Below are 21,743 nucleotides of genomic sequence, written 5' to 3'. Positions count from 1 at the left end.
CGGAAGGTCTGGACGGTGGTGAGTGTGCGAATCTCCACGGGGAGATCGTTCCAGAGGGTCGGAGCCTCTGGAATGGGACTATTGCATCCCCAAAGAGCTCTTCTACAGTGAGCTGCCTCAAGGAAAGCAATCACAAAGGAAGCGATACCAAGACACGTTGAAAGCCTCCTTCAAGTCCCTGGATATTGACATCACCTCCTGGGAAACCCTGGCACAAGATCGACCGACGTGGCGCTCGCTGATCCACCAACACTTCTGCCAGACATCTGAGGACAGGACAACCGAAGAACAAGAGAAGCGAGCACTCCGCAAAGTCAGAGCTGCAAATGCTGTAATAATGGTGCCCACACAGGTCTGCCCAACTTGTGGCAGAACATTTCGTGCCCGTAAAGGCCCTGCCAGCAACCTGCGGACACATTGCAGCCAGCCCACAACCTGTTACATGTCAAGGTCCTCTTCGAATACAATGGACGAACATCAGTGGCTTATCCTTCCTTCTCAAATACTGTCCAGTTCTAGCCCCATTGATAAGTCCTTATACTACCTTGGAACTATGCCAAAGTAGAAACCCAGAGAGCAACATATCTGTCAGGGTTCCAAATAGCATCTGAAAGTAAATTAGAGTCCAAGGCAAAGTATTGCTCAAAGTTCCAATTTATTAAGAGAGACGTGTTGGCACATTTGGGAAAAACTGAATCTGAAAGCTTCCCGGTTTTCCCCACCCAGTTGAAAGTTCAAGATCTTGCCCCCACACCCACAAGTCCATCACATGGTCAAATCTTCCACTGCCACGCTGGCAGTTCCACCCATCCAGTTCCAGTCAGGTGCAGAGGTACAGAGACCAAGGATGACCTTGGCTTTCTAGAAAGAATTTTGTTATGGCTACATAACATTCTACTCCGTACTATCCCCTCACCCAATTCCCCACTATAGAAATAGAGTATTATAATAGAAGTGTGGCAGGCCAAAGATCTAAAAGGAACATGGCAACAGGCCTGATATTATAATTTGTCTAAATCTGTCTTTCTTTCTGTCTTTTTTTGTCTTTCTTTCTTTCTTCCTTCCTTCCTTCCTTCCCTTCCTTTCTTTTTCTTTCTTTCTTTCTTTCTTTCTTTCTTTCTTTCTTTCTTCTTTCTTTCTTTCTTTCTTTCTTCCATGCATCTGAATTTACATCTTCCCGCAACAGGGAAATGTACCGCCTTCCTTCATAAAACATCCCAGACAGCAGGTAGCAAGGAAATGATATAAAATACAGGTAGCCCTCAAATGAGGAGTATCGTTGAGCTCAAAATTTCCATCGCTAAGCCAGACAGTTAAGTGAATTTGCCCGGTTCGCTTTGCGCGCGCGACATTTATAAGCTAAAGAGGAATAGGACAAGAAAATCCTGATGATGACGTTACCTAGTGTGGTAATGACAAGCTCATAAACTAAATTGAAACAAACCTGGGTTTGCTTACTAACCTTGAAGGGTGCACCCCATTCTGGAGGGGGCTAGTAGATCAGGAGAAGATCCCACTTCCACCAGTGCTACCTACTGGTCTTTTTATCCATTTTAATATTAATTGGAATGTTTTAACTTTTGATGTCCGAGGTGTAAATGTTTCCATTCTGTAAATGCTTCGTGCTGCTGTTTATGGTATTGTAAAACCGCCCAGAGTCACTTGATAAAGCTGTGATGGCAAACCTATGGCATGTGTCCTGGTCAGCTCTGATTTGTGGCCTTGATTTTCGTCCCAACGCGCAAACCGGAAGTTTAAGAACAGACTTCCAGTTTACGCGTTGGGCTGTTTTTCAGGGAAGCCTCCTGAAGCCTCCAGAGGGAGAAAAACAGCCCAACGGGCAACCCGGAAGTCCATTCCTAAACTTCCAGTTTGCGTGTTGGGCTGTTTTTCCCCCTCCCCAGGCTCCTAGAAAGCCTCTGGAGCCTGGGGAGGGCAAAAAACGGACCTATCAGGCACACCGGAAGTGGGGGGGGTTCTTGCGCGCATGTGCAGGGGGCATAGTGCAGGGGGATATATAATGGGGATGGGCACGAGAGTACACGCAATAGCATATGTATGCGTGCTTTTGGCACCCGAGGCGAAAAAGGTTTTCCATCACTGTGATAAGAGAGACGAGTGGTATACAGGTTTAGTAGATAAATGAAATGAATAAGTATAATTTTAATAAACTGTCACTCTAGCCTTCTGGTGGAGTTGGTTTTCTGCCCTGGCTGACTTGGTGGTGCTGACCCAGATGTTGGTATCCTATAAGCAGGGGTGGGGACCCATGGCCCCTATGATTTGTGGATTTCAACTCCCAGAATTCCTAAGCCAGCATGGTCATAAGTTGAGGACTACCTGTACAGAGTCTCTCACCAGTAGTTCCAATAGGAGTGGAAGTTCAGCAACATCTGGAAAGCCACAAATTGCTTACTCAGACAGATTGAGATTAAGCTTAATATAGTTGAAACTTTAAAACATAATGAGAAAACTCATCTTACCTATGCCAACCAATAGGAACAACTCCAGATGTTTTGCATCATTTAGCCCTAAACCTCTAGAATCTCTCGTTCTCCCAAAATGTTAACTGTGGCCCCTTGATCATCAAAGGTAGTGTAGTATTTTGCTTCCAACGAAAATAATGTGACTATTATATTCTTTCAACAAAATAATTAGAAAGTCACTCTGTATAAATGCAGAGGTGTAATTTATAAGTTAAACAATTAAACTCTTAATAAGTTGCTCCTTGATATCACGTTCTTCCAGGGTTCAGGTTACTAATTAACTTTACAAAGGCTAAAATTCTAGATGCACTATTATGTTACTCTATTATGAATTGGTATGCTGGGCTAAAATTATGCACTCTGGCTTTGAAATAAGATTCTCTTCCAAATTATATAAAGCGAAGATATCATCATAAATTAAATCATGTCATTTGATGCCAGTAACTTAAAAGGTCTTTGGATTTTTTGACAAGAACAAAGGAAGCTAACATGCCTATTGTTGTTGTTTCTTTTTAAAAATCCTTTTTGCAACCACAGCACGTAGTTGACCACTTAAAACTTGTGTGTGGGTGGCAGAATCAATTTTGTCTCACATCTTTGAATTGTTGCCCAACTGTTACTTTCGGTAGGAACCAGACTACTTCAGAAGGTCTTGTTGGCCAAGTTTATTTACTCACTGCTTAGCAACCCAACCAGTTGGAAACTGGGTATTAGAAACAAAAGCAGCTTTGCACAGAATGATAAGGTATCATGATGAACTAGGTGGATGCAAGCAAAATCTTAGTGCCTGCAGGAGTTAATAGTTTTAGAGCAAATTAACAAGCAGCAGAGAAGACTGGACCTGCAGAAGGAAACTGTTTTAAATCCACTTTGCAAATTGAGATGTTATAGATCAGGGGTCCCCACACTTGGCAACTTTAAGACTTGTGGACTTCAACTCCCAGAATTCTCCATAGCTGGCTGGAGAATTCTGGGAGTTGAAGTCCACAAGTCTTAAAGTTGCCAAGTTCGAAGACCTCTGTTGTAGATGAATAAGGAGGATCATAGGGGGTTTAAATTTTGTTCAAGACTTGTCAACACATTACAGTTAGATTGCTGCCGTTCGCTGAACCATGATCCATTTTAACCATGGCTCCTTGACTGTGTTGTGGTTTATTTGTAACTTGCTGAATAGACTAGCCCTGAATGATACACCAACTACATTGCAATTTAAAGGGACGCATCAACCTGGCTTGAAATATCTAAGGCAAATTCAATGCAGCTAATCCTCAGCTTATGACCGCAATTTCATTGGTAAGGAAAATAGTTACTGTAGATCAGTCCTGATTTTATTACTTTTGCCCCCATGGTTATTAAATGAACCACTGCAGTTAAATTAAATCACACAGTCGTTAAGCAAATCCCGTTTCCCCATTGACTTCATCTGTGGGAATCTAGCCGGGAAGATCACAAATGGTGATCACATGATCCAGGATCCTGCAAAAGTTGCAAATATATGCCAAGCACCCAAATTCTGATCACGTGACTATGGAAATGCTGTAATGGTCATTAACTGCGAGGACCAGTCACAAGTCATTTTCTCCAGTGCCGTCGTAACTTTGAAGAATTGCTAAACAAATGGTTGTAAGTCAAGAACTATTCTAGTGATGTGACCGCCAGCTGAGCGGCTAGAGAGGTGGTTGGGGAGGAACATGGGCCAATCCTGGAGTCTGGGAAAGGCTTAGATGAGGCTTCTGTGTCGGAGGCAGAGAGGGGGCCAGGGCCGCCTTGATAGTTATCAGCTGCTGCCTTCCGAGTCAGTGAGGCAGACGAACAGCTGGAGCCTGTTGCCAGTGTGCACATGCGCAGAGCTGCCAGACGAAGGGAACAGCTAAGGAAGAAGGGTCGCCTTGGGAGTAAGACCACAGCTGGACGGTGAATGGCCCCTCCCATAGGGAATAAAAGAGGAGCGAAAGGGGAGGGGAGTTTGCAGGAGACAATTAGTTAATTCCTGCATTCTTCCCAAGTCTTGCAGCATCTGAAAGATGTCGGCCTGGGCCACTCTCCAAGCCTGATAAAGGTCAGTAACTGTAAACTATTGAAAGGCTGTGGGTTGGGACTTTGCTGGAGAGGAATTCACTGTAAATTAAATAAAAGGGGTTTATTGGGACGAGGACTCGGCTTTGTGCTGCTGGGGAAGCCTAGGTCAGATCATCTAGAATCCCTTTGCTCTAGAACATACTGACACCGAAGCCAGGATGCCTCCCTTCTTACTAGGATGGAGATGAACACAATGTTCCTTCTGAGAATCTCTGGAGCATCAGGTGACAAACAATGAAAGTACAGGTAGTCCTTGATTTACAGCCATTCATTCATTTAGCAAGAGCCGAGGTGGCGCAGTGGTTAGGGTGCAGTACTGCAGGACACTTCAGCTGACTGTTATCTGCAGTTCAGCGGTTCAAATCTCACCGGCTCAAGGTTGACTCAGCCTCCCATCCTTCCGAGGTAAGTGAAATGAGGACCCAGACTGTGGGGGCGATGTGCTGACTCTGTAAACCGCTTAGAGAGGGCTGAAAGCCCTATGAAGCGGTATATAAGTCTAACTGCTATTGCTATTTAGTGACCATTCAGAATCAACAACCGCACTGGAATAAAAAGGGGACACAGCCATTTTTCACACCGATGACTATTGCAGCATTTCCATGGTCACGTGGTCAAAATTCGGATGCTTGGCATGTATTTGATGAGGGTTGCTGTGCCCCGGGGTCATGGGCATGACCCGTCAAAAGCGCGGATGACAAAAGCGCGATCGACAAAATCGCGCCTTTGACGTCATCACAGCGCGACGAAAAAGATCGAAAAATTTAAATAAAAATTAATAAAAATTAAATTAAAGCAAGCCGATTCACATAAAGGTAAGGGTTAGGTTTAGGTTTAGGGTTAGGTTAAGGGTTAGGGTTAGCTTTAGAGCGTTAGCGTTAGCGTTAGGTTAAGGGTTAGCGTTAGGTTTTTCGTTACTTTAACAGTTAGGTTTAGGGTTAGGTTTAGGGTTAGGTTTAGGGTTAGGTTTAGGGTTAGGTTTGGGGGGCTTAGGGTAAGGTTTTCGCTTTATTTTTACATTTTTCGAACTTTTTCGTCACGCTGTGATGACGTCACAGCGCGCTTTTGTTGAGCGCAATTTTGTCCTACGCGCTTTTGTGGTGGAACCATCATGGGATTCCCTTTTGCGACCTTCTGGCAAGCAAAGTCAATGGGGGACCCAGATTCACTTAACAACCATGTTACTAAGTTAATAATGGCAGTGATTCGCTTATCAACTGCGGCAGGAAAGGTCATAAAATGGGACAAAATCGCTGAGCAATGGAAATGCAGGGCTCAACGGTGCTCTTGAATCCAAAACATGCTTGGTTTCATAGCTGCTTCCTTGTTTCATGATGGATGAGGGAGGTTTTCATGGTGTAATTATTTTTGCATGGCTGTGTTTGTCCATTTCCCTGTTCTCTTATGCGCCACGATGTGTCTTGGCTGGAGACAGCCAAAAGCAACCGCTGTGAAGTATATCAATAATATATTTACGTTACCCCCTGCAAAACCTGAGCTGCGCATCCCTGCAAACGCCGTAACAATTTGTAGTCTCTTTGGGTACAAGTTGAAAACAACCCTAAGTGGGGATTATAATGGGATGCATTAGTGGCTTTCAAGCAAAAAGAGAAGGAGAGACACAAGGAAGCAATCCAACCCGGGGCGGGAGTCCACAGTTGCTTAACAGTCACAGAAGGAAACAGAGAAAGGACCCACCCTAATAGATCAGGCAGTTAAAAGTGGCAGGCAGGAAGGGTGTACTTTCAACTTGCAAAATTCTGTTAATGTAGTCTTGCAATAAAATAGAATAGTTCATCTACTCTTTCACCTGGGAGGGCTGACATCTATCTAAATGGGTGGGTAGGCAGGCAGATAGGTAAGTAGGTAGGTAGGCAGGCAGGCAGATAGACGGGAAAGCAGGCAGATAGGCAGGGTGGCAGACAGGTAGCTAGATAAGTAAGTAAGCAGGCAGACAGGCAGGCAGGCAGATAGACAGGTAGGTAGGCAGGCAGATAGGCAGGGAGGGAGGCAGATAGCTAGATAGGTAAGTAGGTAGGCAGGTAGGCAGGCAAATAGACAGATAGGGAGGCAGGCATGTAGATAGGTAAGTAGGTAGGCAGGAAGGCAGGAAGACAGATAGACAGGTAGGTAGGCAGGCAGATAGGCAGGGAGGGAGGCAGGTAGATAGATAGGTAAGTAGGTAGGCAGGTAGGCAGGCAAATAGACAGATAGGGAGGGAGGCATGTAGATAGGTAAGTAGGTAGGCAGGAAGGCAGATAGACAGGTAGGTAGGCAGGCAGAAAGATAGACAGGGAGGGAGGGAGGCAGGTAGACAGATAAGTAGGTAGGTACGCAGGCAGATAGGCAGGGAGGGAGGGAGGCAAATAGACATGTAGGTGAGCAGGCAGGCAGACAGGCAGGCAGATAGACAGATAGATAGATATGTAGGCAGGCAGATAGGTAAGACAGGCAGGCAGGTAGTTAGTTAGTTAGGTAGCTAAGAAGGTATGTAGGCAGGCAGGCAAGGCAGACAGATAGAGAGAATCCTCCACATTTAGGCTGGCGCAAGAAACAATCGTCCCAATTCTGCTTCAAAATAAGGGTTCCTCTTTCGAGAGAGAAGACATTGGCTGAGAGTGCATACGAAGGGAAGTGGTGTTAATGAGGAAGAAAAACTGCAAAGAAAAGAAGAAACAGCAGAGTTGGGGCCCAATCCAAAACATTCAACAGTGTGCACGCCTAAGCCTAGCCTAAATGAGCTTTCTCCAACCTCCCAGCCAGTTGTAGTTCCAGCACAGCTGAGGAACACTGGGTTAAGGAAAGTTAGTCATTTAAAGCAGTCAGGTTCCATCCAATTGCAATACAAGTCAATATGTAGGGCTCTAATCTTGTTTAGAATGGGAAGAAAAAGGGCGTTGGTACTTACCTGATACGCCTCTTCTCATAGTGGGGGGAGGAGTATCCAGGATGGGTTTGACCTTATCCTCTCGTGATTGGTTTGAGTCAGATAAGCTCTTTGGGCTCCGCCCCCTGGCAGTGAGCATGCCCAGTTTTATGACGAAGAACTCTCTCCGACTCGTTGCATCATTCACTCCAGACTCTTGATTCAGTTTTTTTGCTTTTATTGTCTTCCAACATCGATAATTAAATAACAATATAAACAATGAACATAACACTTAGTTGTACAAACATAGTCAGGGAGGGACTGGATACTCCTCCCCCCACTATGAGAAGAGGCGTATCAGGTAAGTACCAACGCCCTTTCTCCATAGTGAGGGGGGAGGAGTATCCAGGATGGGACGTACCAAAGCCTGCACGTCCCTAGGGAGGGAGATCCCTGAGGCCATATGTCCCCCTCTCAGGCCTGTTGAGGCACGGGTCCTGCCCTGTGAACCGCCTGCAACACCCTGCGGCCGAACGAGGCCTCTGCCGAGGCAAAGGAGTCCAACTTATAATTCCTAACAAAGGGAGAGGGGGAAGCCCACGTGGCTGCCCTGCAGATTTCGGCCAGGGATGCTTGTGTGGCCCAGGCCGTGGATGTGGCAGCACTCCGTGTGGAGTGGGCTGTGATATGATTTGGTGTCTGTAACCCCTGCGATTGGTAAGCAGTGGCAATGCAGGTTCGCAACCACCTGCCGATAGTGGTGGAAGTTACCTTATTACCCAGGGATCCTGGTTGGAAGGAGACAAACAGGGCTTCGGATTTCCTGTTTGGCCTGGTTCTCCTGAGGTAAATCCTCAGAGCCCTCCTAACGTCCAGAGTGTGCCACTTCCTCTCCAATGGGTGAGAAGGGTCTGGGCAGAAGTTGGGCAAAATCAGTTCCTGGGCCCGATGGAAGCAGGAGCACACCTTGGGAATGAAGGATGGATCCAGCCGTAACACCACCCTATCTTGGTGAAAGACACAGAGATCCTCCCTGGTGGACAGCGCCTGCAGTTCGGATATCCGCCTGGCGGAAGTGATGGCCACCAGGAAAGCCACCTTCAGGGTCAGGAACTTAAGGGAAACTGTTTGTAATGGCTCAAATGGGGCGCCCGTTAGAGCGTCCAATACCCTGTGTAAATCCCAGGAAGGGTACCTGTGTACCGTAGGTGGTCTGAGGTTGGAGGCCCCCTTAAGGAATTGCCTGACCATGGGGTGGTGCGTCAGGCTCTGGTTTCTGCCACACAGGAGAACTGATGAGATGGCTGAGACCTGTCTCCTAATTGTGTTAGGAGCTAACCCTCTATCCAGGCCCGCCTGGAGGAAGTCCAGAACCTGAGGCACCGTAGCCTGGATGGGGTTGAACCCCCGGGAGTTGCACCAAGAGTCAAAGGCCCGCCAAGTGGAGCCATAGATGCGCTCTGTGGAGGGCCTGCGGGCGGCCTGGATAGTCCTTATCACCCTGGGGGAGAAGAGGTCTTTCCTCAGGATGCTCCGCTCAACCGCCAAGCGGTCAACTGGAGCCATTGAGGATCCGGGTGCTCCAGCGCCCCCTGGCTGAGGGAGATCCTCTCCTGGGGAATTCTCCAGGGCCTCTCCACTGACAGAGACTGGAGATCTGCAAACCAAGGCCTCCGGGGCCAATGAGGAGCCAACAGAACCACTTCCGCCCCCTCCTGAAGGATCTTCCGTATGACCCTGGGAATCAGGGGCAAGGGAGGAAAGGCATACAAAAGACCCCTGGGCCATGAGCTCCGCAGAGCGTCCGTCCCTTCCGCCCCCCGTGTCCGGTACCTGGAGAAGAACCTCGGGAGCTGAGTGTTGAGGGGAGTGGCGAACAGATCGACTTCCGGGCGCCCGAAGCGCTCGGCCACCTCCTCGAATATCGCAGGCTGTAGCCTCCACTCTGAGTTGTCCACCTCGGCCCGGCTGAGCCAGTCGGCCCTGGTGTTGTCCACCCCCGCTATGTGTTCTGCCCTCAAAGACCGGAGGTTCCTTTCGGCCCACTGACCCAGACGTTTGGCCTCCTTCATGAGGGCCCTTGATCTTGTCCCCCCCTGTCTGTTTATGTGAGCCTTGGTGGTGATATTGTCTGTGAGGACTAATATGTGCTGGCCCCTGACCGAATTCTGGAACCGTAACAGAGCCAGGCGGACCGCCCTGAGCTCCAACCAGTTTATGTTGTGAGTCCCTTCCGCCTGAGTCCACTCTCCTTGCGCCATCTGAGCCAGCAGATGGGCACCCCACCCACTCAGACTGGCGTCCGTCGTTACCGTCAAGCGGTCTGGTGTCCAGAAGGTTTCGCCCTTTGTGATCGCTGGGGATGTCCACCAAGCCAGGGAGCGGGAGACGTCTAGCGGGAGAAGTACCTTGGTCTGCGAACAGCTCGTGCGTCTTCGCTGGAACGGCAAGAGGAACCATTGGAGATCTCTGGTGTGGAGGCGAGCCCACGGGACGATGCCAATGGCGGAGACCATGGTGCCTAGTAGTTTAGACAGAGTGGCTAGGGACACCTTGCGCTTCCTGGCTATCGAGGAGGCTAGCTGTCTAAGCGCTATCTGTCTGTCGGGTGACAGGAAGACCATGCCCGCCTGGGTGTCTATTCTGGCTCCTAGGTGAATCAGACTAGTAGAGGGGTGGAGGTGACTCTTGGCTAGGTTCACTGTAAACCCATGGTCCCTCAGGACTGTCATGGTGATGTCTAGGTCTTGCAGAGCGCCCCTAAAGGAAGATGACTGCAGGAGCAGATCATCCAGGTAACATTGGATGCGCACCGGGACCTGTCTCAGGTGCGCTGCCAGCGCTGCCATTACCTTTGTGAATACCCTCGGGGCCGAAGACAGCCCGAAGGGGAGGGCCCGGTACTGATAGTGATGACCCATGTAGCAGAACCTGAGGTACCTACGGTGATCCTGGGCAATGGGGATGTGCAGATAGGCCTCAGTGAGGTCTATGGAAGTGAGAAAGTCTCCTTGTCTAACCCCCTCCAAGATAGAGTGTAGGGAGTGCATCTTGAACCTCCTATAGCGAATGGAACGGTTCAGGCGTTTCAAGTCAAGGATCGCTCTCCAGCCCCCAGAGGCCTTGGGGATGACAAACAGGATGGAATAGTGCCCCTGACCCTGTTGCTCTGGAGGCACTGGCTGGATCGCCCGGATCTCCAACAGGTGTTGGATGGCTTCCTGCATCAGCAGCCTCCGGGTCGGGTTCTTAGAAACCGGACATATCCGGAAGAAGCTCGGGGGACTGGAAAGAAATTCGAGTGAAAGGCCATGCCTGATGGTCTTCTGCACCCATCTGTCAGAGGAGGTGAGGTCCCAGCGGTCAGCGAAGTGCGCTAAGCACCCCCCAATGGGGAGAGTGCTGGACCTAGCTTTAATATTTACGGAAGGAGCGCCCCCCTCCGCCTCCTCCGCCCCCTCGAAAGGGCCGCTTCTGTTGCCTGCCTCTTTGCTGTCTGTCTGGGTACCTCTGTCTAGCAGGGAATCCCCCTTGATACTGCCTGCCTCCTGAGAAACCTGCCTCTGACCCCCTAAGGAAGTCCTGACCCCGAAAGAAGGAACCAGAGTCCTGACCCCGGGAGTAGGAGCGTCTGGGGTATGGAGTTGACCTGAAGCTGCCTTTCTTCTGGGCAGTGGCGAGGACCTTCCTCTTGTCCTTGTTCTCAACCAGGAACCGGTCCAGAGCCGAGCCAAAGAGGGAGTCCCCTGTGAAGGGGGCTGAGGCCAGGCGCCACTTGTGACGAACCTCCACCTGCCACTGTCGAAGCCACAGCAGCCTGCGTGATGCCACCGACGATGCGATCGCCCTGGAAGCGAATCTGGCTGCAGCCAGGGTGGCATCCGATGAGAACTGGATGGCCGCTGCCAGCCTGTTGATGTCCTGATGTGACCGGGCATCTGCTATGGGGGTGCGTTGCTGTAGCTCCTGCAGCCACAGCAAGGAAGATCTGATGATGAAAGAGGCTGTGGTGGATGCTTTCACCGCCCAGGCCGCTGCTAAATGGCCCCTCTGCAAGGTGAGGTCTGCCTTCTTGTCCTCCGCCTTCAAGGCATCCTCTGGCTCCCCAGGCATGTTGGTGGATGTATGAAGAGCCACGATTGGATCATCTATGGTGGGCTGTGCAAGTAGCTTAGCCAGCTCTTGGTCCACATTGAAGAACATCCTGTCTGAAGAGGAGGGTGATGGGCCCTTTGTAGGAGATGCCCATTGGCGCCTTATCAGGCCTAGGAAGGTCTTGGGCGTAGGAACAGTGTCTGCCTCGATGGCCTGCTCATCAAAGATGTTCTCTGCTGAGAGGCCCTGGCGTTGGGGTGTGGCCTCCGCTGCTCTGTTGCCTAGCTTGACCGTTGCCTTGGCCTTGAAGAGCAGGGACTCAAACAGTGAGGGCTGGAACAACCCAGTGAATGTGGGTTTAGGAGGAGGCATGCCTTCATCCTCTGATAGCTTGAGTTCTCTGATCTCGCCTTCCTCACTTTCATTGTCACTGTCCTCCTGGGATGAATCTGAGGAGCTGTGAATCTCTTCCTCCTGGGCCTCTGGGAATTCAGGGGCCCTGGGGGTGGGGGGGAGGGGGGCCCCCTGAGGCTGTGGCTGCTGGAATGCTGCAGCCATGTATTGCTGAAAAGCCTGCATCATTAATTCTTGGAAGTTGGGGGCTCCTGTGGGAGGCGCTGGGTTGGGGCTGAAGCCCCCCTGAGCAGGGGGGGGGCTGCCCAAAAGGGGAAAGCCAGTAGGCAAGGCTGCCCCCACAGTAGGGGTGATAGGGGATTGCCACCCCTGAGTGGAGCCCCAAAGCCCCGAGGTGTCTATAGGGATCCTTGTTGGCAGGGCAGGATTCTCCCCTGAGCCTCCGCTGGATAAGGGAGTGCCTGAATTTTCCCCCCCTTTGCCTGGGGCGTTCTGATGGCTGGCTGCTTGGTTGCAAAGTCTCTCTAAAGCCTTATGCCTCCTCCGCTCGTATTTAGAGGGCTTGGGGGGCTTGTGACCCCTCCCTTCCTCTGGATCTGCCCTGGGGGAAAGGTGCTTGGTTTTGCATTTAGCCTTTCCTCTTCCCCCCCCTCCTCGGGCAGTCTCTGGGGAAGCCACTGACCTGGGTGCTTGTTCTTCTGCCCCTCCGGTGGGGCTGCAGTCCCTGCTTGCAACTGCCTGGGATTCTCCTTCCTGGTAGTTGCTGGGCGCCGCCATTTTGGACCACGTGGGTCCTCCCGGCTTCAAAATGGCGCCGACCGGCTTGCAAAGGGGCGCGAAATTTAAAAGTGCCTGAAGCGAGGCTTGAGCTCCTGAGAGCTTGCCACGTGCGCTCCCAGCCGGATTCTCTTCCTCCTGCCTCTCCTCCGATGCCGCTGTGGCCAGGAACAGCTTCTTCGGCTTCCTCACGATCCTCTGGCCACGTGGAGGCAGCGCGGGCGCTCCAGGGCGTTTGAAAGCCCTGGTTCCTCGCTCAACCCTTGAGGGGAGCAACGGAGCGCTCCAGCGACTTACAAGCCTCAGCGGTTGGGGCTGCCTGCTAGAGGCTTTTGCCCTTTCTCCTGCTGCCTGGTCAAGCTCCTCACTGAGAGACTTCGGATCTCCTCAGTGTCCAGGGCAGCCTGCCGCCCCAGGGGGGCTAGTGGCAGTTCCAATCTTGCAGGAGGAGGCTGTGTATAAAGCAGGGAGGCAAACTCGACGGATCCAAATGAATTTTCCTAGTAAATTCCTGGAGCTCTCGAATGAGCAACTTCTCACGAAGGTTTTGAGTCAGAAAACTGGGCATGCTCACTGCCAGGGGGCGGAGCCCAAAGAGCTTATCTGACTCAAACCAATCACGAGAGGATAAGGTCAAACCCATCCTGGATACTCCTCCCCCCTCACTATGGAGAAGAAGCAAGAAGCTAGCTATAAGCACCAAGGACAGTGTCCCCTAGCTGCTCAGGAGTGTGCCTCGTGCGGAAATGCCTAGGATGGGTAGGACCAACAATGCGAACCAGGATAGAGTTAAGTTAGGTACCACTCCATAAAGCCACACATAGAATACTGCATCCAGTTTTGGTCACCACACTATAAAAAAGATATTGAGACTCTAGAAAAAGTGCAGAGAAGAGCAACCAGGATGATTAGGGGACTGGAGGCTAAAACATACAATGAATGGTTGCAGGAACTGGGCATGCCTAATCTAGTGAAGAGAAGGAAGGACCAGGGGAGACACGATAGCGGTCTTCCAATATTTGAGGGGCTGCCATGGAGAGAAGGGGGGTCCAGCTATTTTCCAAAGCACTTGAAGACCAGACAAGGAACAATGGATGGAAACTGACCAAGGAGAGATTCAACCTCCGAGAGCCGAGGTGGCGCAGTGGTTAGAGTGCAGTACTGCAGGTTACTTCAGCTGACTGCTAGTTCGGCAGTTCGGCTGTTCAAATCTCACCGGCTCAGGGTTGACTCAGCCTTCCATCCTTCCGAGGTGGGTAAAATGAGGACCCGGATTGTTGTTGGGGGCAATATGCTGACTCTGTAAACCGCTTAGAGAGGGCTGAAAGCCCTATGAAGCGGTATATAAGTCTAACTGCTATTGCTATTGCTAACCTAGAAATAAGGAGGAACCTTCTGACAGTGAGAACAATCCACCAATGGAACAGAAGTTGCCTTCGGAAATTGTGGGAGCTTCATCACTTGAGACTTTCAAGAAGAGATTGGACTGCCATTTGTCAGAAATGATGTACGGTCACCTGCTTGAGGGGGGTTGGACTAGATGGCCTATAAGGTCCCTTCCAACTCTGTTAATCTGTTAGGTGGCCAGGAATGGAGCAGAAAACGGACTTTATTCCCAAGAACTAACATATCATAGAGTTGGAAGTGCCTATGGAGACTCTGAGTCATCCACATCATGGCTGTCCCAAAAGGGCTTCTTCAAAAGGCAATTGACTGTCTTTGTTTTTACTTGAAAATGAAAATCCAAGAAGCTGGAGAGGTTTCTTGGATGAGAGTGAAACGAAAAGAAGGGCTTGGAGATGTGGGGGAGGGTGTGACATGATAGCAATGTTCCAATATCTCAAGGGCTGCCACAAAGAGGGAGTCAAGCTACTGTATTTTTTGGACTATAAGACGCACCTTCCCCCCCCAAAAAAGGGTGAAAATCTGGGTGCGTCTTATACACTGAATAAGCATTTTTGGCCTCCTGAAAATCCACCTTCACAAAAATGGACGTGCAGAGGGTTTGGGAGTGCTCCTGGGGGCTGGGGAGGGCAAAAAAACGGGCCATTTTTTGCTCAATGGGGGGGGCAGCCCCCAGGAGCACTTTGCAGGCCTCTCAAACTCTCTGCATGCCCCGTTTTTCACAAAAAAACAAGGTGTGCAGAGGGTTTGAGAGGCCTGCAGAGTGCAAAACCTTTTTTTAAAAAATTTACCTCTTCAAAATCTTGGTGTGTCTTATACTCTGGTGCGTCTTATACTCCGAAAAATACGGTATTCTCCAAAGCACCTGAGGGTAAGACAAAAAGCAAAGCTTGCGCCCAGCAAACCAGCAGCAACGCCACCCCTGATCAGAATGGGAGATCTGGCTATACCTATTATGGAGGAATGGTTGGTGAAGATGACAGGAGTTGTTTGATTTGAGAAAAGATAGTAGCTATGTTTATTGCTGCCTGAAAACCCTTATACAATGTTCCATAAAACTGGAAAAACTGGGGGGGAGGGGGAATAATAGATTAAATCTATAATTGTACTTATAACTGCTTAAGGAAGATAGAAGTTATTTCTTTATGCCTTTTTTTCTACTACACCTTTTCTTTTTGCTTTCCCCCATTTTTTTCTCTTTCTTTTCTTTTAGTTTGTATTCATTTCTACTTTTGTTCTTAAAACTTTCAATAATTTTTTTTTAAAGGAATAGGAATGGTTCATCGGCCAAAGTCCTCTTCTTTCTATCTCCGTCTTGAAACCCTCTTAAGATAAAATCAAACATGAACTGTCTGGCAGGCACTTGTAGGTGAATTCTCTCCCTATTTGGAGCGGTTTTGAAGAACCAGTCGCAGCCACTTCATTCTGCTGCAATCGGCTCCATTGTTTGTGGAGTCTATCATTTCTTCTTCCAAAAGTGCGAAGATGTAGTTTAAAGAATTTACAGATCAAAAATATGGAGAGATAACACAAACTGAAGCCATGCACAAATGCCTGATAATTAAATACAAGTAGCAGACTATAAGACAGAGATGAGAAATAAAGTGGAAATATAAATGAGAAATCTGTTTGTGTGTGTGTGTGTGTTTGTGTGTGTATGTGTGTTCCAGCATAACTCTGGAAAGCCACGAGCAATTTCAAACAAACTTGGCACACAGATGCCTTACTCGCTGGGGAAAAAAACTGTGGGGGTAAGACACCCCTAACACCTTTCGGGGGTGGTGGGGGTAATGGTAAGATACAGCCTGTTGTGCCTTAAAATGGCTTCTACTGCAGTGGAGTTGCCATAGTAACGGCTTCACAGTACTCCACAAGGGGGCTCCCTCTGGTAAGGGGAAAAATCCAACATTAGAAATTACATTCAGTCTGGACATTTTCAACAAAGCCTTGATTATTCTAAATGCCTGTAAATACTATAAATTACTTTGATTTGACACTATGCGTGTAATTCATTCCTTTTCCTGTCTAATACAGGATTGCCGTACAGCAGTGGTTCCCAAACTTGGCAACTGCTGGCTGGAGAATTCTGGGAGTTGAAGTCCACAAGTCTTAAAGTTGCCAAGTTTGGGAACCACTGCCGTACAGTATTAATGGGCAATGCCGGATTATCAGCTAGTCAAGAGATAAAAATTGACCTACTCATTGTTGGATTTATAAAAGTGGCCTGTTAAAGCCATGAAGAAACTCCCAAAAATGGGAGAAAGAAAATTGGGAGCAAAGATGAAGAATATTAGGAGCAAAGAAAAGGAATATAGGATCCATTTGATCAGGATTAAAACGAAAACCACTTTCATGAACTCTTTTTGCAGATAGTGGACAGAAATGTTAGGTGACTTTTTGAATTTGTAAACAGACAAGTGTTGTTATAAGAAGTGATACCTGTAATTTAATATAAAAGAAGATAGAGAATTATTAAACTTGCTTGTACAGTATTTCTCGTAAAGAAGGTCAGAAGTCACTTCTTTAAATTCGATTGGATAACCATTTGTCTGAAATAGGGCGTTGGTACTTACCTGATACGCCTCTTCTCATAGAGGGGGAGGAATATCCAGGATGGGCTGACCTTATCCTCTCGTTGATTGGACTGATGGGGGGGGGGGGCAGCTGTTAAGCAAATCACTGTGATTGTTAAGCCATTGTGGATCTTCATTGTGGATCAATTCTTCGGAATGAGAATTTTTGCCCAGAAACCAACCATAAAAAGGGGGGCTAATTGCCAGTGTGTGATTGCAATGATGTTGCAACTCGTCATAAGTCAAGATTCGGGCTATAATTTTTGGTCTAATAGAAGACATCTCTCTTTAAAACCTGTAGCAAGAACGATAGCTAGTTTCTATGAGAAAAAACTATTCCTTATCAAGGAGGCAGCCAGCCAATTCAAACTCATCCGGAGCACTATCTAAAGATATTTATCTAGAAGCAAATATTTCCCTACAGTAGCAACCCACCTGGACGTTGCATCATGTAGCCACATCTGAGCCTTCTACAAAATTACTACAACTGTGTCTTCTCTAAATCCATTCTTGTTCTTGCATGCATAGAATTCAACATACAATTCCTGCAGCTCGTGAAATATGATGCCGTCCTTATTGTTGGTATTCTGCCTTTACGGATAATCCTCAAATTCCAACAGTTCTTTTGAGTGACCGTTCAAAGTTACAACAGACCTGAAAAGAGTGACTTAGGGCCGTTTTTCAGAGTTACGAGTTTTGCAGCATCCCCATGATCACGTGATCAGAACTCAAACGCTCGGCAACAAACTGTTTCACACTTATGACCGTTGCAGCATCCCGGAGTCAAGTGATCCCTTTTTGCAACCTTCTGAGAAGCAAAGTCAATGGGGGATGCAAAATTCATTTAACAACCGTGTAACGGATTAAACAACCGCAGTGATTGACTTAACGCCGGTGGCAAGAAAATGGACCAAAGCTCACTGAATGAATTTCTCACTTAGCAACATAAGTTTTGGGCTCAATTGTGGTCCTAAGTCGAGGACTATCAGTTATTATTTTTACAAATCACTCAAGCCAGTGGACATATCCAACACACCTTTCTCCTCCTATTTTCTATATATTTATTTTATATATATATATATATATATATATATATATATATATATATATATATATATATATATATATATATATATATTGTGTTTTTTTATTTGTGCTGATAAATAAATAAAGGGAGACTAGTATAGATCTATTTCAAGCTATTTAGCTCTCATCAGCTAGCCATACCCTTACTTTATATATATATATATATATATATATATATATATATATATAAAGTCACAACCCCTGGTATGCCCAAATAGAGCACAGGTTCGATTCCCAACAAGGGTGTGGCTAGCTGATGAGAGCTAAATAGCTTGAAATAGATCTACACTAGTCTCCCTTTATTTATTTATCAGCATATATAGATAGATAGATAGATGAGAGAGAGAGAGAGAGAGAGAGAAAGAGGGAGGGAGGGAGGGAGAGAGAGAGAGAGAGAGAGGGAGGGAGGGATGGAGGGAGGGAGAGAGAGAGAGACTGGCCTAAACATCACCCATCTGGCTTTCATGGCTAAGGCAAAACTTGAACTCGCAGCCTCTTGCTTTCTAGCCTGCTGCCTTAACCACGAGACCAAACTAAATAAGATTTCTTAGTCGGAGAAGGTGTAACAAAGTCCTGATTTTTATTTTTATTTTTTTTAATTGCAGCTGGCTAGCTAGATAAAAATGTGACATCTATACAACAACCCACAAAAGCAGATCGGTTTTGATAAAGCATGTTAGTAGGAAAAGCTACTCCTGATTTGTTTGTAATTGCTGGTGACTAAGTACGATAAAAAAATAGCACAAATTACAAGGAACATCCACATAGTAAAAGCAGAAATTCACAGCAAATCACTCACTCAGAAAAATGCTGCAAAATTCACAGGTTAGCAATAGCAATAGCAATAGCAGTTAGACTTATATACCGCTTCATAGGGCTTTCAGCCCTCTCTAAGCTGTTTACAGAGTCAGCATATTGCCCCCAACAACAATCCGGGTCCTCATTTTACCCACCTCGGAAGGATGGAAGGCTGAGTCAACCTTGAGCCGGTGAGATTTGAACTGCAGAACTGTAGAACTGCAGTCAGCTGAAGTAGCCTGCAGTGCTGCATTTAACCACTGCGCCACCTCGGCGTATCCTCCCCCCCAGGAGTCAAACCAACAGGTAAAATGTTTAGCTTGTCCAACTCCTTGAAAGCCCAAGAGAAGAAAAGACAGCTTTTATACTCTGAATGCGTGTGTAAAAAATACAGGTAGTCCTCAACTTACAACAATTCATTTAGTGACTGCTCAAAGTTACAACAGAACTGAAAAAAGTTAAGTTAAAGGCTTATGTTCATTTTTTCACACTTATGACTGTTGCAGCATCCCTATCATCACGTAATCAAAATTCAGATGCTTGGCAACTGGTTCATATTTATGACGGTTGTGGTGTCCTTTTGCAACCTTCTGACAAGCAAAACCAATGAGGAAGCCAGATTCTCTTAACAACTATTAAGTAAACTGTTACTTAACAGCTTCAGCGATTGCTTCACTTAACGACCGTAGCAAGAAAGGTGGGTCAAAATTTGCTTAACAACCATCTTGCTTCGCAATAGTAATTTGGGGCTCAATTCTGGTCATAAATCGAGGACTACTTGTAAAACAAAACCCTTCACCTTTGAGAAGAGAATTCATCTGACACACTCTGAGCTTTAGCCTACAAGGGGAACCCACACAATCAAATGTTCCCTCTAGAAATAATTCCTCAAAGAGACAACCAGACAACCGTGAAAAATTTGACTCTTTCTCTGAGGAAACAGACCCACCAACCCTCCCTGCATGCAGAAAATTAGCCCCTCAGGGAAAAAGTAGATGGTTTTTCCGGACAGATTACATTTCTATCCAAAGGTTTTTGTTTTTTTTAATTTTTGGGTTACGGTAGTTATCTCTGAGATCATACTACAGTTGAAAGCCTAAACTGAGGCAGAATTTTGGGAGGAATGACTTCACATTTTTTTAAAAGCAGCCTGAGGCGCAGAAAAAAAAATCCCCTCTTTTTTTTTTATTAAAGTAACTGGACTTTCATAAACTGGAGAAGAAACAGACACCAGCTATCGTGGCTCACCACTCACGCAGATAAAAAAAAGTGCAGGCTGCACTTTATTAAATGGACAATTTTCCAAGCAGATATCTGTCAGCGCTTTATGGCTCATTTCAAAAGAGCTTATTTCTGGATATTTAGATATGAACCAAACAGCAACTCCTTCTGCAATTTACTTCTAAAAGAAAACAGAGAAGTGTGCCAAAAGAGCCGAGGTGGCGCAGTGGTTAAATGCAGCACTGCAGGCTACTTCAGCTGACTGCAGTTCTGCAGTTCGGCTGTTCAAATCTCACCAGCTCAGGGTTGACTCAGCCTTCCATCCTTCCGAGGTGGGTAAAATGAGGACCCGGATTGTTGTTGGGGGCAATATGCTGACTCTGTAAACCGCTTAGAGAGGGCTGAAAGCCCTATGAAGCGGTATATAAGTCTAACTATTGCTATTGCTAATGCAGGCACAGGAATTCAAGACTAAGAACCCCATCAGAAATACATAACATATTGTAAACATGCAGCTCCATCATTTCAGGAGACCTGCCTCTTCTACCTGTCATTTTCAATGGAACAGATGAACCGATCTGCAGACTGGTAAATGCCTTTTTTCAATCGCTATATGTCAAATTACTGGTTCGGCCTCCAGACAAAGGGGCCCATAATCCAATCCATTTACAATCTGCTTGCATTTGGATTAAGAAGGATCACGAAGCTACTAAAATAAAGTCCGATGCTGCCCTTAGTTCTGGGCTTTTCAACAGCCTGAACTCCTGTAATGAGCAAAAGACATTATGGGTAACGAGGAAGAAACAACTAGCATTATTCCTTTTAGGGAGGGAAAAAAAACACCTTTGCCTACTTTAAACCGAGAAGTTTTGTTAAATCATAGATCTTGGCTTGTTTTGTAGTTAATAATTCCATCTAGATAGCAATAGCAATTTGACTTATCTACTGCTTCATACTGCTTTATAGTCTTCTCTAAGCGGCTTACAGAATGAACTGGAATTGGAATTTATTCAATTTGTAGGCCGCCCTATTCCTCCAAAGAGACTCAGGGCGGCTGAACAAAAGCCAAGGGAAGGGGAACAATTACAGAAAAGTAAGACAAAACAATCAGACGATACAGACAATTTAAAAACACAACAGACACAGCAAATTCGAGTAGGGGGGGGAACTCAACCCCAGGCTTGCTGGGACAGCCAGGTCTTCACGGCCGTCCGGAAGGCCCGAAGGGTGGCGAGGGTCCGAATCTCCACGGGGAGTTCGTTCCAAAGGGCCACGGGGAGCTCGTTCCAAAGGTTCCAAAAAATGAGCCTATTGCCCCCAACAATCTGGGTCCTCATTTTATCGAACTTGGAAGGATGGAAGGGTGAGTCAACCTTGAGTCGGTAAGGATCGAATTCCTGGAAGTGGGCAGAGTCAGCCTGCAGTATTACTTTCTAACCACTGCACCACCATAGCTGCACGAATAACCTATAAAAGTGAGGGTTAACCTTTTTGTCGTTGTATGCCTAAAGCACTCCACTTGCCCACACCCAGAGTGCAATGCGTAGGCAACCCCCCCCTCATGCCCCGCCCCCTTGCACATGCACGCTGCTCCCCCCCCTCAGCCCGTTTTGGGCTTAGCAGGCCTCCCTGAAGCCTCTTGGAATCAAAAATGGGGTGCTGGGGGAACGCCGCACTCCCCCCTCATCCACTGCGCATGCACGCATGTCTCCCGCGTGAGCCCCCCCCACGCATGTGTGGCCAATACCTGAAAATCAGCTGGCCGTTGGGAGGCGTGCGCTCATGCACGGTGGTGCTGAGGTGGGGCGCTGGCTTGCATGCCTTCAGGGAGGGCTCTGCGTGCCACCTGTGGTCATCATGTACCTATACCTATAAACCTATCCCAATTTGATTTAATAATTTACTACAGAAAGTGGGGGAACACATCTGAAACATGAACCCGCATTCACACTGCCACTGTAATCCTGAAGAATCAAGTCTTATTTTGTGCAAATGGAGCCTGAC

The 21,743-nt window shown here is 47.4% G+C and overlaps 2 protein-coding genes across 3 annotated transcripts in view; both read right to left on the bottom strand.

Moving 5' to 3' along the window:
- Positions 1-21,743, bottom strand: part of ME2 (malic enzyme 2) — a 57,405-nt gene that overhangs the window by 32,407 nt on the left and 3,255 nt on the right. The gene's annotated exons all lie outside the window — the stretch shown is intronic.
- On the bottom strand, positions 8,010-12,279 carry LOC148045284 (uncharacterized). The gene is given in 2 exon segments (XM_087715327.1): positions 8,010-10,858; positions 10,860-12,279. Coding segments are annotated over 2 exon segments (3,150 nt in total). The 5' UTR covers positions 12,106-12,279; the 3' UTR covers positions 8,010-8,954.

This window comes from Thamnophis sirtalis, unplaced genomic scaffold (assembly GCF_051295495.1).
Source record: "Thamnophis sirtalis isolate CommonGarterSnake01/CBP01778 unplaced genomic scaffold, rThaSir2_p1.2 scaffold_5, whole genome shotgun sequence".
NCBI lineage: Eukaryota > Metazoa > Chordata > Lepidosauria > Squamata > Natricidae > Thamnophis > Thamnophis sirtalis.
The sequence above is the reverse complement of the archived record's forward strand: the minus strand, read 5'-3'. Positions and strand labels throughout refer to the sequence as shown.